The sequence below is a fragment of the Amphiura filiformis genome, chromosome 7 (assembly GCF_039555335.1).
Source record: "Amphiura filiformis chromosome 7, Afil_fr2py, whole genome shotgun sequence".
Taxonomy (NCBI): Eukaryota; Metazoa; Echinodermata; class Ophiuroidea; order Amphilepidida; family Amphiuridae; genus Amphiura; species Amphiura filiformis.
Window position 1 is genome coordinate 34,333,877 of NC_092634.1, and position 17,540 is coordinate 34,351,416.

General features: G+C 37.2%; 1 protein-coding gene across 1 annotated transcript; it reads left to right on the forward strand.

The window, feature by feature from the left end:
* Positions 1 to 858: 858 nt before the first annotated feature.
* LOC140156346 (uncharacterized) lies at positions 859 to 7,402 on the forward strand. The gene is made up of 4 exons (XM_072179317.1): positions 859 to 959; positions 3,156 to 3,409; positions 4,952 to 5,032; positions 6,336 to 7,402. Exons 2-3 carry the CDS (start codon positions 3,169 to 3,171, stop codon positions 5,029 to 5,031), a joined length of 321 nt encoding a protein of 106 aa, XP_072035418.1. The 5' UTR covers positions 859 to 959; positions 3,156 to 3,168; the 3' UTR covers position 5,032; positions 6,336 to 7,402.
* Positions 7,403 to 17,540: the final 10,138 nt, after the last annotated feature.

Sequence of the window (17,540 nt, forward strand, 5' to 3'; positions counted from 1 at the left end):
CGTTGACTTCAAACAATATGAAACTGACATTTTTGCCGGTATCTTTTACCGATATCTCGGCAACTTAAAATTAATGCTAACTGGGAAAGTTTTTTCCTTTGTTCCCCCGACAAAAGCGACATAATTAAAAAACGCAATTTAAAAATAATTTTAATTTTAACATACATAGAGCCTTGAAGATTCGATCCAAAAGTGTCTAATCTTTACCTTGCTAGACAAAACCATATTCAACAAAACAAATAATCGCAAACTTGTGAATCCTTGACTACGCTTTGACTTCTTAGAACCAACAATCACCTACCAAGCGAATCTTTAACAAATATTCTTTCTTGTGGTGAATCTTGAACTAATTTCTTTGGACAAAATGTGAATCTTTGCCTAAAAGCGAAGGGCTTGAGGAGGATAGGTTCAAGATTCCCTTTGCACTCCTGCATTTTAAGCCTGTGCGTAACGCACTATAAATCATTGCCCTTTTAAAAAAAAAAAAAGGGAGCTCTGCTTATTAAATTGGCACGGTAATGATTAACTTATTTTACATGCTTTATATCCTCCGTTTTTAAGATCACGAGGTTATTCCGTTTCTTTTTATTTTAGGCAAATAGGGGTTCGCGGTGCAACTTTTTTTCAAATCCCACTGAACATTTTCGAAAAGTGGCTCTCTCAATCAGGCTCGGTGCCCCCCTCTCCCAATCAAGTGACTCATGCTACGCTGCTGAGATAATCGAAAGCGCACGAAGGTCAATAATTATGTCTTAAATCTTTAATTAAAGACACCTACTATTAATCTCTTTAATTAAACACATGTGTACCAAAATAATCTTTAATTGGAAAGGTAAGTGGTCCATGAAGAGTTTTAGGATATAAGTAGGATGAGGGAAAGTGGTTGTAGCTGAGTATCACTTAAGGCATTAACGAGAACAAGAGACACTTCTTCGTTTTCTCTACGAATCGAAACTAAGGTAAGCTCGTACTGTATTTACTTACTTTTGTACACGTTTATGTTGATAAAAATGTTCAATTTGAAATATTTTTTGACTGAAAAGGAGAGAAATTTTAAAAATACTGTTTCATTGGTGGTGTTTAGAATCATAGATGATAGAATGGTGTCGGCCAAGTCGGGATTTTTCAGTGTGACCATAGTGAAGGAGACTTGGCGCTTTTATTTTACAGTGACCGTTAATTTACTTGGGCATGCCAAACTCACATTGTTCAATTTCAATACATTTTAGTCATAATCACACCACGCTAAGTATAGGGAAAAGTGAACTGACTCAGGATTTTCTCAACTATATAAAAATTACATTATGTTTGGAAGTAGTTGATAAAAGCAACTGTGATAAGTTTTTATTCTGCTTTTTACTGACATTTGAGTCGGGTAATCAAAGGGAGCCCATATATTTTTAATATTATGTTTTTGAGATATACGCTGATGTATAAACGAACATTTCATTTTCTGCAACGGAGGGAAAAGTTTTCTTCTTCAGCACAAAGATGTTTTGAGATTTTCTATTGCTAAGATTTTGTTACCAAAGTATAGAATGTGTAAACAAGCCTGCGTTTACATATCTTTGGATGTAGATGATAAAAGCCATTGTTATGAGTAATTATTCTTCTTTCTATTAGTATTATGAGTCAGGTGAATAGTCCGTATATTTTCAATATATCGTTCTTAGAAAAATTCTGAAAAGGAAGGAAATGGTTTCTTGTTTAGATATTTGAACTTTTCTATCGGGTTTTCTACTATAAAGAAAAAGGTATAATAAGTATATTCGTTTCTATAATGAAAGGGGTAAGAAAGAAATTAAAAATATTGTATGGCATACAATTCTCCCAAAAACGATTACAAAAAACGACTGATTAGCATCATTTTTTTTATTCCATTGTAATTGTATATTGTAATAGTGTAACATTTGCCGAGGAGGGCGAACTCATTTTTAAAGGACTATTCTTCAACAAATGCAATGTACTGAAATAACATAGCCTGCAAAAACCAAGACCTTGTATGCTTTTGGAGATTTAGTTCATACGATCAAAATATTAATCGAACGTTGCTCGAGTGAATCATTGACGTATAAACTATGCGTATGTTATTAAATCATACGTCTTTACGTTACACGTCTTATTTATATGTCCATGCGAGAATTTATGTGATGTTAATTAAGCCGATCGATCTCATTAACGAACTATGGACGGATATTGTCTATAAGCGCTTGTAGGTACCCAGCAAACACAAAACGTTTTCGACATCATTCGCAAAAAGTTATAAAAGGTTGTCAGAAAACGATTAAATGTCGGGTTATATAAAGGGTATATTAAGAGTATAAAACGTTTTCATAACCTTAAAAAACATTTTTGATAATCTACTACTCAGCAAACAAAATGTTTTACAGAAAACGTTTAAATGTCGGGTTATATAAAGGGTATAAAAACGTTTTAATAACATTCCAAAAAGATTCTTGAAAACTTGATACAAAACATTCTAAACAGAATGTTATTTTGGGGTTGAAAAAATATTTTGTGCAAAATGTTTGCCCAAAATATTTGCAATAACGTTTTGAAAACGTTTTCTTGACCTTTATATAACCCGACATTTAAATGTTATTAAAAGGTTTTGAAAAAAACCATTTTAAGAACATTTCTGTGTTTGTTGGGTTCAAATATTTTAACATAATGTTATTTAAGTATTGACAAAATATTTGGCAAAAATGTGTGCAAAAATAGTTTTAAATAACATTTTTTGAAAACATTAAAAAAAATTTGTTGTTGTGTGTTTTCATACAAAACGTTTTAAAATGTTATCATGACCTTTATATAACCCGACATTTTAATGTTATTAAAACGTTTTTACCTAAACCAAAAGCCAAAATATAACTTATTTAAAACGTTTTAAAAACGTTTTTGTGTTTGCTGGGTACGGGGGTAGAAATTGCGAGTTTTTTGTTCAGCTCAAAATTAATGGTAAAAATCGGACATGATGATAATTACAGAAAAAACTAACATTTTGTGGGAAAAAATAATAACCTATTGTTTTTGGAAATGTTAGACATTTTATGGGTCATATGAGTTGTAGTAATTTGTGTTCGTGCATGAGTAAATCATGCTGATAATTATGACTAGAGTGATACAAGAGGAGTTTTTATTTTATACACTTACAGACACACATTGAAGATGGCCAGTAAACTTCTATTCGCTTTGATGGCATTCAGCCTCTTTGTTGCCGTAACTGTTGCAACAACATTTCTTGAGGAAGGAGACGATGACGGTGGTTTTCAGTTTGATGTAATGGACTTTCTTTTGGCAAACAAGCGTGGCGGGATGGCAGAACTAGAAGGAGAAGCATTTGAAGAGTTGATGGATAAACGTGCTGGGAAGGGCAAAGGCAAGGGCAAGGGCAAGAACAAGTGGCAGCGTAAGTGTTTTATTATATTTTATTTTGTTAAAATGATTATGGCCGGATCCAGGGAGGCCCTCTAAAAATTAAAAATTGTTGACGATTTTAAACACAATATTTGCCAAAAAATGTCGATTCAGATAGGTACCCGTGGTATTTTTCAAAATATATTTTAAGCTATTATAACACTCATAACGCTACTGACCACTCTCTATTGTTATCTAAATCATATACATCATTAGAGAATGAAGTTGGAGAAAACCTTCTGATAATTACAAACACTCGCTGAGCAGCAAGACCTTCCCTCTAAGCTTTCAATCCGATAAGCTGATTATCTATTTGTTTTCATGAATTGGAAGACATTCTTTGATGTATTACTGAGCTCAATCATCTGAAATTACTGGAGCGTGAGCCACCCAGGCTGGTGGCTCAGCATGGTATTTTATTAACAGAAGGTTTTCTCCAAATTCATTTCCTAATGTATAGTCGTGCTGGAAGTCGATCGATATATGTTGAAATCGACGCAATTCTGAGATCCACCTTTTATTTTGAAATTAATTTTCTCGGTCAAATAGAAACCAATAATCGTATATTATGTTTTTTCAGTAATGTCAGATAAAATCATAGTGCTTTGATATGCCTTTAAAAAAAAATCCTGATGTTAAAATTAGCCATGGAGTTCTGACAAAATTATGATACAGCCCCTATGATGTGCGTTAGAGAGTTGAGAAAATCCTTCATTAGCGAACTATATTATATTACTTTGAAAAGCTAAAAAGTTGAAAAAAAAAACTGACGGTCCAAGTTGAAGCCTGTCAAAATCGAAAATCTTACATAGAAGAAAACAAAATCTGACGTTTACGGGAAAAAATGAGCATTACTGCTTTTCATTTAGCCGAGAAAATTAATTTCAAAGTGAAAAACTCACAATGTTGCCCATTTCAACACCGAATATGATCGGTTCCAGAGCCTAATTAAAGGAGTATTTCGTGATCCTGCTCTTTCATGCTCTTTTTATGACATTTTTATGCATGATAGACAATGTGTTGTAATTTTGTTCTGGTATACCAGAACGAAATTCGAATTTCACGATATCTTTGCTAAACGAATTAATCTGCAAGAAATTTTTTGTACATAAACATTATGTAGACAGAGGTTTCCAGTGATATAAAAATCTCAACTTTTTTTGAGAAAAGTGGGGAGAGGGATGATGTTGTGGATCACGAAATGCCAAAATGACATATTTAGGAGAAAATCCAGTTAAAATCGCATATTCGTAGACTTTTTCGCCTATAATCAACTATACCTATACTTTTGTACATAGCCAGAATTCCCCAATTTTGCGAGAGCACGCTCACATTATGACGTCATAGTGACTATATTTGTACTTATTTTGGTATCAATGGATAGAAGAGACCACGCTTTACATTGGTATCAAATAAATGGCATAAGACATTTACATTTGTAATAGAAAATTAGGGGGTTGTAACATCTTCCCTCTTCAAACGGGTCAGTGCCACGAAGGTTAACCTATATAATTTCTTTTCCCTCTTCTTCTAGTTTGCCCACCACCCGCGAGTAACTGCGTCTGCAATGCAAAATACGCACCAAACGACAAGAGATTCTTTTCCAGTTGCTAAGGTACGTGATAAATATAAATACATTTGTGTGGGTGTGATGGAGATGTATGGGATGACAAGGGGATTTATGTGACTGAGATTAGGTGGGGTGTGTGCAGGGGGTGTGGGCTGTGTGTAATGTTTTGGTGTGTATGTATTAGGAGTGAGTGTGTTTTGGTCTTACGAGGTAAATAAGTTGCCTCTGAAGAGGATTTCTCCAGAAGGTAGTCTCCCAGGACAATGAACAGCAATGGCGCCTACACATCATCCTGAGGAACTGCAGTTGTTTACTCAAAACGGCCCAGAGATACTTCCATTTACCACATGCAGAACGTTATTGTTAGAGTCATTGTAGAGGACCTGGATGGCATTGGCCACAACTTAGGTATGCCGTAATGTTGGCGCACTGAAAACATGATCGACCTGTTGATCGCCTCAGGCATGAAAGAATCAGTCCGCTGCTGTGATAGAGTCGAAGTCTTTCTTGAAGTCAACAAAAGTAACAGTTTTTGCTCTTTGATGCCTCCCACATGTTCTCAAGATGTGTGTTTACTGAGGACACCTGCGTTCAGATCTAAAACCGGTCTGGTTGCTCCTCATTAATAAAGGATCGAACGAGGTTAATAATGTTTCTCAATACCATGAAAGAACCCCATATTGCACACTAAAATATTTTAAACATTAAATTGCAATGTAAGAACATATGAAGAGCTTATTTCCAAACCGTGTTAAGTCCACACACACACACACGTGTCTGATTTACCCGTTCGATATTGCTATGGGTTGTGATGCTATTATTAATAGGTATTATAATTTCAGCTGGATGCACCATTACAAAGCAAAACAATGGATGGACGCACAATAACCGTGTGAGGCCTTTGATTCCCAAATGAGAACAATAGTCTGCATATTGTTAACCAGCATTATTGTTGTAAATAATGGCTTGTTGATGGTACAACTCATTGTTGCTAATGTCAAACTTGTCAAAGAATAAATTGTGATTGTATTGCACAAGTAAATGAGAAACTTGCGGTTGTGGACTTAAACGGTTTGGAAATAAGCTCTTCATTATGCAGATAAGACTTGAGGAAAAACACCAGACGTACCTGCCTGTGCGGCGACTTGAACCCCACACCCTCAGATTAACAATGTCTGTTTCAATGTATGGGCAAACTAATTGTTATTTCATCGTTTGTGTAAGGGTGGGCGTGTGTGTATGTTTCGTGTTGGGGTCACCGGTGTGTAGGGTGCTTGAATGCAAGTTGCATACACTATTTGTAACAATTTTATAATAAATATCTTGTTTCTCTCTCTTTTTCCTACAGAATGTTAACCAGGCTAGTTAGTCTACAACGTGCCATTATGATACTCTAAACTGACGCCAAAAGCAAAACAAAAATTATCTGATCAAGAAAGCACATAAACGAATAATTATATTTCATAATTAGTACACTTACATCCTTATAAGTTGCTGAGATATTATAACGCTCATCGAACATCAGTTTCATCTTTAAAACGAGTTTGTGTTTGCAACTTTCTCAACAAATAGGATATAGAGCAACTATAGCATAGTGGTCGCCAAAACCCGCCCCTCCACTATAATCCTCCCATATTCCCCAAATCTCTTGATCTTAGACCCATCCCAACACTAATCCTAATTCTAAAAACATCATGGGAAGGTGACAGTTAATGCTAAAAGTTTACCACGGATACCTGGATTTCAATTCTTTTTTGCTCTTCCATAAGTCCTGTGGCGCTTATGAATACACATATTTAAGAACAAGGTTAAAGAGGAAGTCCCGTCAGAACAGTTCTTCTGGGGTGAACCAAACCTGCCTGGTTATCAAATTAATTGTTATCTATGAATTTGACAGGTGCTAATTAATGCAATAACATTAAAACAATTGGAACTTGTCAAATTTAGAAATATGTCACCGATTAATTTGATAACCAGGCAGGTTTGGTTCATCTGAGAAGAACTGCTCTGGCGAGGCTTCCTCTTTAAGAACAAACCTGCTTTCAATTTTGATTCATATCGTACACAAAATGTACGACCATGCTTGCCTTTTTAATAGAATGTACCATTTCGTGTTACCGTATGGTCACAAAAGTAGTATTATGGAAAAAAGAGAAATATTTTTGAAATGTTTAGTGTGAGTACGTGTATATTGTTATTATCTGATCCAGCTTCAGTGACACCTCATCGATGCCCCTGGGCCTTGTAATAGGGCTGTGCTGGTTTTTATGCCCCTTCAGAGAACACCGTCTTAACCATCATACCCAGGACAGTATGCATGAAGTGTCACTGGAATTGGAATAGATAAACCATTACAAGATTTGTGATTAATGATACAATTTATGTAATAAAATTTGCGCAAATTTTAATTTCAAAGAGTTTCGCCGCCTTATTTTCATTGTGTGTGGATAGGGTGTGGTATGGGGTGTAAGAAATGTGTATGCACCTGTGAAGAACCATTGGACCGCACTAGGTGGTCTACCGTAAACGCATCCGTGATGTCAATTTGGTGCCATTCAAGAGAGCCGATTGGTTATAGTGACATCACGTGACACCCAGTGTTTACCTAGCGCGTTCACGTTCGTTTCGCTAATGTGTTGAAAATTGATATTCCGCAAAAATCAACCGTAAGCGGTGAGTTCCTTCGAACGAGACAGATTTGACCTAGAAATTGCAGTGATGTCATGATATACATATCCAGCTATGAGAGAAAGGACTGCCAACACTGTCAATGCACATGACGTATGCTGGTGTTTCTATCAGAAAAAACACATTTGAATCAAGTATTACAAATCTAATGGTTTTTACACATGTGGATAAAATCAGGCCGCTTCTTTATTAGTAAGATGTGGTATTAAAATTCATATGTATATTAACTTGATGAGAAATACTTAAACTAAAAAATGAAAACAATTGTTTAGATCAATTTCACCGTACGATCAGAATTTGAGCATTTTTTATGAAAATAACCAATTTCAATGACCCATAGAACTGTGTGCATCTGTCGGGAACTAATCGGTTTGTTGCAGGTCGCGCTTTACATACATCAATGAACATCAAAAGAGTTCTCCTATTTCTAATGCTTATGTGTATGATATTTTTTATTTGCCGAAATTTACCCTTTATAATAACATTATTGTAAGGTTAAAAGACCCAAGTTGCACTAAACTGGCTGCGGATGAGACTTTTTATTCATATAATGACGTCACTAGTCTGTTGCATTGGAACTCAATATTTCGTCGTACGATCAACGAACCAGAATTTTTACTATTTTCTTTTTCAGGAGAAATACGCAACTTGTAATGTAATAATTATTTTCTTCGAATGGAGTTAAACTTCTTTTTGCAATAGATATGTCCTTTAAAAAGTGTGTCATTGGCTATAACCAAAATAAAAAAGGGATATTGAGTAAACAATTTTGAAAAAGATGTGCAGTTTGAAAAAGGGGCCATTTGCCAAAAATACAATACAGGTTTATTGAAATAAAAGAATTTGAAATTGATTTTGGCACTTTTTCTACCAAGCAGCTTTTTAGTGTGTCCAACCAGCTTTTCGGAAAATCAAGAACTTCTGCATTAACAACTAACATAGAACATTTATGTCCATTATTTTCTAATATATCATCAATCTACGGGAGGAACTAGATTCTCGACACTCTCTTCCACCATCATTAGTGTGTATGCAGGTCCGGTTTTCGATCAATTTGCTCTTGTCTCTGAAGACGAATTCTCCGATTTGATATAGAGTATGTCCACAAAAATCTTAGATCTGCTGCCCCGACTCAAAACAGCCTGTCTCAAAAAAAAGTGTGCATGTGAAAAGCGCCCTCTGTGGCAATTAAAAAATACCATTGTGACATAATGCTTGCATCAACTTCAAGGGCATAGTCTTAGCTCTCAAATGCCGTTTAGTCTGTTCAATTTGCTTGTTTTAATCTCGAGATATGCTTACTTAACAACGAAAGGGTAAAATCACAATTGTGCCACTTTTACTAGGGAAGAGGGCTGTACGTGTAAATCAATGATACATGTAGCATCAAGTTTATCAAGAGTTCCTTCGTGAAATACAATACAAAATTGTTTTTAATGTTTTATCATGATAATGGTATAATGATGCTCTTTTTCCACTTCCGACAAATTAAACGATAAATAAATATTTCACATTCTCCTGTAAAATTAAATACATGTGCATGTCAATGATTTTACCATGGTAAATAATGTTCTCTTTGTCATTCAAGACATGTTAAAAGACAAACAAATATTGCACACTTATAGGTTAATGAACTTTGACAAGTTCAAGAAATTTGACAAATTAATGAAATTAGACAAAATAATGTACGCGCGCATGGTGTTGATGCGTCTAATGCACGAGCCCCGAAGGGGGAGTGCATTAGACGCATCAACATCAGCTATCATTGATTTACATGTACACTGTACAGCCCTATTCCCTAGTAAAAGTGGCATAATTGTGATTTTGCCCTTTCGTTGTTAACTAAACATATCTCGAGATTAAAATGAGCAAATTGAACAGAACAAACGGTATTGGAGAGCTAAGTCTGTGCCCTTGACGTTGATGTAAGCATCAAATCACAACGGTATTTTCTAATTGCCAGAGAGGGCGCTTTTCACTTTTTTTTGAGACAGGCTGTAGTTCCCCTGTTAACTTAACGGTTGATGGTCTGGGTGCCCCTGTTTCTAATCCAAAGTGCTTCACGCATCCATCTGGTTTATTTGTTAGTGTCCTTGTCAATTATGCTTGCCCCCTCCCAATTGATGACATGATTCTCTTGAGCTACGTGGTCCGTAATGGCCGATTTATGCTGTTCCGAAACAGATTCATGTCTTTTTGACCTAGTGTATTTGATGTCCTTGACTTTTTCTACGTCTTTCCTATGCTCATTAAGTCTTGTTTGGAATTTCCTTCCCGTTTCGCCAATGTAAGTTTTGTTGCACGTTAGGCACGGGATCTCATACACACAGTCGCATGTTTGTAAAGTGTCGATCTTATCTTTCGGATGGACCAGCAACCGTTTCAAAGTATTATGTGGCTTTATAGCTGTGTGAAGCACTTTGGATGAGAAAGAGGGGCACCCAGACCATAAACCGTGACGAGGGCATCTACTCTCTAAATCACATGTATGATCCACTGTTAAGAAGAAATTTCGCGGGAGTGTAGGTGGATCATCGCATTACTGAAGAAGTCAACCGACCTGGTTGACGAAACTGTCTAACCGTGAGTAGAAAATTGGATTTGTCTACGTAATTAATGAACTTTATGACTTTATACAATCCTGATGAATCTATTCTGATGACTCTTTCAAAAGTTGACTCGGTGTTCGATTAGATCAAACTTTGCCTATGTCTGAAGAGTGATATGTGCCGTTCCTCATTTCTATCTTTGAGACGTATTTGGCTGCGTTCGACCTTATTGTCCGATAAAGCAACATCATGTCTGGTCAATTCGATAATTCTGTTGCGGCTCGATTATTGCAGTTCCATCTTGGCAGGTATCACATGCTGATCAACTCAATCGTCACCAACGAATTCAAAATTGCCCTTTCCGTTTTATTGTCAAGAAAAGATGTCATGAGCATAATACACCAATCCTCATAGAGCTTCACTGGCTTCCTGTCGAATTACGCATCCAAGTTATAATTTGCTGTTTTGACCACCATACCTGTCATTTGTGCTTTACACATATCCAGCTGTTTGGATCTCCCTTCCAAACAACCTTCGTAACATCCCCAAAATTTTCTCAATTTAAACGCCAGCTTAAAACCAATCTCTTTTGACAAGCATTTCCAGATTCACAGAATATATTGCTTTTTTAATTTCTTTGTTATTTTTATGTTTTGGGGCGCTCTGAGTTCCTGTGAAGAACCATTTATTATCATTATTATTTTTCGTCAATTATATCAAAAATAATGACAAAATATGCATTATCTCTCCCACTTACACGTGTTATAAATGCGTTTCGGTTTTGGGCAAAACGTTCTAATATCATTTAAATGTCGGGTTCTATAGATCATGGAAGCATTAAAAAGACCTGAGCGCAAGAAGACTGTAAGTCCACTTTGCCCCTCAACATGTATACACTAAAGTTGCGTATAGTTTCATACTGTTTGGTAATGTTTTATACATGTTCTGGGGCCAAATCAAATCTTTCACAACCTTTTATAATGTTTTCACACTGGAACATGTATTAAACATTATAAAACCCTACGAAACTATACGTAACTTTAGTGTATACATGTTGAGGGGCCAAGTGGACTTACATTCTTCTTGCGCTCAGGTCTTCATTTACAAAACGTTTTATATAAAGCAAAACCATTACGACATCATTTTCAAAATGTTGTCAAAATTTTATTTCATTAACATTTTTATCAAATATTTTTGTCAAAAATTAATAACAATATGTTAGAATGTTTTGCATTAAGGGATCTGGAATGAGCGTTTTGAGCGTTTCGACAGTATTTTGTGTGGGACATGAGAGCACATCAGACATATCGAATTGCATTCTGAATACGAGTTTTTGATATATAACAGTCCTCGAAGTAAATTTTATAAATCTAATGATATATTGTTAAAGTGTATGTAGCTGGGAGGAAAAGCCGACAATCAATGGAACATTTGGACCTTTCATATTGAAGATATGGATTTTTGTTCCAAAAAGACCTAATTTTTTTTGGTGTTTTGGGAAAACAATCCATATCTTCAATACGAAAGGTTCAAATTTTTAATTGATCGTTGGCTTTTTTTATTTGACATTATTTGACATTCTTCGTATTCAGAATGCAATTCGATATGTCTGATGTGCTCTAATGTCCCACAATAAATACTGTCCAAACGTTCATACCCCATCCCTTAAGTTTTCCAAAATGTTATTAAAACGTTTTATACCCTTTATATAAGCCGACGTTTAAACATTTTCTGTAAAACGTTTTGTATTTGCCGGGACTTCATTTGCGCAAACGGGTGGTTCATTATTGCTCCAGAATCCTTGGCATTTCCCAGTATGCCATGCTATGGTATTTACCAATTAACACAGATGTTTCCCTCCCTGTAAGTTATTCCACACAAAACATATAACTAGTATTCCAGGCATTTCTCTATTTTACTTATTTTTTTGTTTGTTTCTTTGTTTTCCTTTTCTGTCATGTTTCACCGTTGTTCATCACTGTTTACCAACTGGCGACAGGCGCGTCTGCGTGGTTTACTTCACTCGGGCAACTAAAGCTGCCCTCGCGAAGTAAACCACCCAGACCACGCGGCCGCATCGTTGTTAAACGGTGATGAATAACGGTGAAACATGATTGAATCCCTAAATTAATGAGTCTCTTATATCTGGTATTGTTCCTGATTCAAGCAGGCCATATTGTTGTTCCTATTCTAAAGAAAAGTAGGCTTGGTTGTAACGACATTAAGAATTTTAGACAAGTTTGGAACTTACCATTCATCTCAAAATTTCTTGAAAAGGTGCTTCTTTGACAACTATAGGAATACCTATTTGGCAATAACTTGTTTGAAATTTACCAATATATATAGGAATATGTATAGGAAAGGCTACAGTTCTGATTGTCATGGATAATTTGCTAATCAATTCTGATGACTAACTTTACTCCTTGACCTCAGCGCTCCGTTCGACATATTGGACAATTCAATCTTCCTGATAACTAGGATTCCAGGCATTTCTCATTTTTACTTATTTTTTGGTTTGTTTCTTTGTTTTCCTTTTCTTTTATTTCATTTTCTGGATTTATATTGCCAGGGCTAGAAGGGGAGCTCGGGAGGGGATTATTGCAGGGACACTTCACAATGTTTTTATTCAACACTATAGAGGTTGCGATTCCCATTCACATGATCGTACGCTAATCTGACTATAAACCACCCTCCTATGACGGTGCGCGGTCGCTTATTTAGCCAGTATTTTTTACTTTACCCGTACGGAATGTACTCGCAGATAACAAAGAAAACTTGTAGCTTCGGAAATGCTCAAAAATGAAATCAAAAAGAAAAATTGAAATACGGACTTTTTGGACTTATTGCTTTCCTCCCTCGGATCCTGGGAACCTTGGAGCTAGCAGCAGTTTCACCATGGAAATCCATATGCCTCTGTTTGTGACCATACTCCTTGCATTGTACATAGTTCTTGGCAGCTGCTTTTTATGTTGTCAAGCCATCGCTTTTTTTAGGGGTCTACCTCTAGGCCTGTGTCCAGCTATTCTACCTTCAAGGGCATGTTTAGGGTATCTGTCCTTTGGCATCCGTACGATGTGTCCAAAGTAGAACAGTTGTTTGGCTTTGATTTTGTCTAGTATTGTGACCTGGCTGCTTGTTGCCTCTCTATTTCTTCTGGAGACTCCCATTATCCATCTTAAACAAGACATCTCGAACACCAACAATCTCTTCTCGACTCTTTTCTTGAGCGTCCAAACTTCTGCCCCATATGTTGCTATTGACAAGATTAGCACCTGGTAGAGTTCCAATTTTGTGTCGATATTAATTTCTTTTGACTTCCATATTGTGGTTAACTTCCGCATGCTTCCTATTGCCAGTCCAATCCTCCGATTGATGTCTTCCGTACTGGTTGAATTCTCTGTGATAACTCCTCCCAGGTAGGTGAAGGTTTGGACTTGCTTCAGTTGGTCACTTTCTATGAAGATGGTTATTGGGTGGCTGACTTTGTTGATGATCTGTACTTCAGTTTTCCCCTTGTTTATAGTGAGGCCAAATTTCTTGCTTTGAGTGTGGACTAGAGTTACAAGTGATTGAAGATCTTCCTATGAATCTGCCATTAAAACAATGTCGTCGGCAAACCGCAGGTTGTTGAGGGTCTCGCCTTGAATTTTGATGCCAGTGTCCAGGTCCTGGATTGCTAAACTGATGACTAATTCCAGTAGTATGTTAAATAGATGTGGCGATAGGATGCAACCTTGCCGTACTCCTGTGGCAGTCCTGAACCACTCTGTGATATCTTTGTCCACCCTCACTGCACTTTTCGATGTGCCATACAAAAGCCTGTAAGAGTCGAACTATCTTGTCCGGGTAACCTAGGTGCTTCATTGCTGCCCATAGTCCGTCTTGCCACACGGTGTCAAAGGCCTTCTGGTAATCTATGTAGCAGAGATACCTTACCCTGTCTATTTCAGTGTATTTTTCTGTTATTTGCCTTAGTGTAAAAAAGCTGGTCAACAGTGCTACGGCCTGGTCTAAACCCTGCTTGTGATTCGGAGAGTATCTCCTCGGTTTGCTTTTTCATCCGGCTGTGAAGTATGCTGCAAAAGACTTTCCCTGCGAGGCTCAGTAGGCTTATGCCTCTATAATTGGCACAGTCTAATTTGTCCTTCTTTTTAAAAATGGGGACAATGATTGCTTTGCCCCAGTCCTCTGGTACACATTCGGATTCCCAGATCCTTCGGCATAATTTATGTATCATGTTTATTCCTGTATCACCAGCAGCTGTGATACCATCATGTCCATCTGCTTTCCCTTCCTTGAGTATTGGATAATGTCTGCAGAATGGTTGGGTCAGTTGGACCTGCCATATTATTTAAGTCAGCATAATTTTCTCTCCATCTATCCTTGATTTTTTCTTCGTCAGTGAGAAAATTTCCTGCTTTATCTTTTACACTTTTCATCCGGAGAGTTTGTTTCCCTGTTAGAGTTTTGATTGTTTGGTAGACCTGTCTAGGTGTAGAGGCTTGGTGGCAATGATCTACCTCCTTGCATAGATTGTTGATCCAAGTGTCCTTTTGACTGTCTTTTGATCTCTCTGTTCAGGAAGTTGTATCTACTGTTTTTTGAGTTGTCTGTAAGCTTTTGTTGATTAGTCTCTCTCCTTTCATCACATAATTTGAGTACTTCTGCTGCAATCCAAGGCTTTCGTGGCTTTGGTTTCTCGAGGCCAAGTACATTTTCAGATGTTTCCTTGAAGCTATGTTTTATTGAGTCCCATATGTCTTCCACCTCCAGGTCTGTGTCTGATACATTTAGAAGCGGTTCAAATCTGCCCCTATTTGGATCTCAAATGAACTTCTGGTTGTAGAATCCTGAAGTTTTTGAATATCATATTTATTTTTGTCTTAATGGCTTGGGCTTGACTTTAAGTCTAAGCTTGAAATTGGCGAGTACCAATTGGTGGTCGGAACCTGTGTCTACACTGGTAAAACTTCTGGCCATAGAAATGCTACTTTTCCACCTTTGCTTTATCAGGATGAAATCAATCTTGTTCTTGGTTTTACCATCCGTCCACTCTCTGCTTTCCTTTTTCTGCTTGAAGAAGGTGTTAGAAATACACAGGTCATTTTGTGCACAAAAGTTTAGCAGCCTTTCTCCTGTTTCATTGGACTCTCCGTATCCAAATTTAGCAAGTATTCCATTCCATGATTCCCAGTCAGTTCCTACTTCGGAATTAAAATCTCCCATTGTGATCAAGATGTCTTGTGAAGGTGTATTGTCAATAGTTTGTTGAAGCTGATCGTAAATTGATCCGCTTCTTCCTCGGTTGATGAGGAAGTTGGAGCATATGCTTGAATAATTGTCGCTGCACCAATTTGTGTGCGAAGTCTGGCTGATATCAGTCTCTCTGAGATTGGGTTATAACCCATTAGTGATCGTTGGGCTGTCTTGTTGAGGATGATAGCAACTCCTTTTCTGTGGATGGAATCATTTCCTGAGCTCAATATTTGATACCCAACTTTCGTATACTCCCCTGAGTCGCACCAGTGGGTTTCTGAAATCCCAAATATTTCCCATTGCAGATGATCTAACTCATGTAAAAGGTGTTCCAAGTTTCCCTCTTGGTGGAGTGTCCTTACATTCCACGTACCTATACATATGGGTTTTATTTTCGCATTTAATAAGGCTATATTCCCATCAGGTTTGTCAGCAGCAGCCCTTCTAATTGGGGCTCGGAATGGTGTTGGCCCTGCTGTAGGAGGACCATCATTCCTTCCGATTACGTTTGGGGCTGATGCATCATGATGCTCTGCTTCTTGCAGGCTCTGAGGTCGTGGAGTCAGTCTATTAGTCGGGGCTTTAACCCGAGTGCTATTGGATTTCTTCATGGTTTTTCGGCTTCAGTGGTCTTTTACCATGGTAGGGCGAAGGACCTTGACTTCTCTCCCTACATCTTACAGTTTCAAGACATCTACATTCAACATTTCTTGAAACTGTAAGATGTCACTACAGCAAGCAAGCAATACTCTAATACCTTTCAGACTGCTCCAACAGCCTTCAGGTCATAGAGTATTGCCCCCAGTATTGAAATATGAAAAACATGAAAATAACAAAGAAATTAAAAAGCAATATATTCTATGAATCTGGAAATGCTTAGCAAAGAGATTGGTTTTGAAGCTGGCATTTAAATTGAGAACATTTTGGAGATGTTACGAAGGTTGTTTGGAAGGGAGTTCCAAACAGCTGGATAAGTGTAAAGCACAGATGACAGGTGTGGTAGTCAAAACAACTTGGATGCGTAATTCGACAGGCAGTCAGTGAAGCTGTGAGCGGATTGGTGTAATATTGCTTATGCTTTCTTTTCTTGACAATAAGAAGGGCAGCACAATTTTGAATTCGTTGATGACGGTTGATTTGATCAGCAGTGATACCTGCCAAGATGGAATTGCAGAAATCGAGCTGCAAAAGAATTATAGAATTGTCCAGACATGATGTAGCTTTATCGGACAATAAGGTCGATCGAATGCAGCCAATACGTCTCAAAGATAGAAATGAGGAACGGCAGATATCACTGTTCAGACATAGACAAAGTTCGATGTAATCGAGGTACTTAACCAATTTTTGAAAGGGGGTATCAGAGTCCAGAATCTGTATAGCTCCGTCGTATCTGTTTTGAGCACGAGCCTATTACTATCCATCCAACACAAAACAGCATTTATATACTCTTGATTGGATAGCTTAGTTGAATCAAAGTCCTGAGGCATACTACATTGAGATATTTCGGTACCATTGGCAATTATTGTACTGGATGATAAAGTCAGAATATGGTTTAAAATATAATGTAAACAAAACTGACACAAGTACGGAGCCTTGAGGGACCCCGTACAAAGAGGGTGTGGATTGGAAATCGATCCATTGACAATGACAGATTGGAAGCGTCGGGAAACGTAGGATCAATAGTACATTGCCTCTGATACTAAAACTACATTCAAGGCGCCTCAGGAAGATTGAATGGTTCAGTATGTCGAACGTAGCGCTGAGGTCAAGGAGTGAAGTTAACGTCATCTCCGTCATCAGAATTGGTTACCAAATTGTCCATGACACTCAGAACTGCGGTCTCCACAAGTTATTGTCAAATAGGTGTTCCTGTAGTTGTCAAAGAACCACTTTTCAAGAATTTTTGAAATGAATGGTAAGTTCAAAACTGGTCTAAAATTCTCAAGATCGTTACAATCAAGACCACCTTTCTTTAAGAATAGGAACAATAATGGCCTGCTTGACAGGACAATTTACAATACCAGATACAAAGGACTCATTATAATGCAGGGGAGCTAGAT

What these genes read in the sequence shown, in the direction of transcription:
- LOC140156346 (XM_072179317.1), top strand. Translation starts at nt 3,169, where the DNA reads ATGGCCAGTAAACTTCTATTCGCTTTGATGGCATTCAGCCTCTTTGTT. An exon ending in GGGCAAGAACAAGTGGCAGC is followed by an intron (nt 3,410 to 4,951) that starts GTAAGTGTTTTA and finishes CTCTTCTTCTAG; the next exon opens with TTTGCCCACCACCCGCGAGT.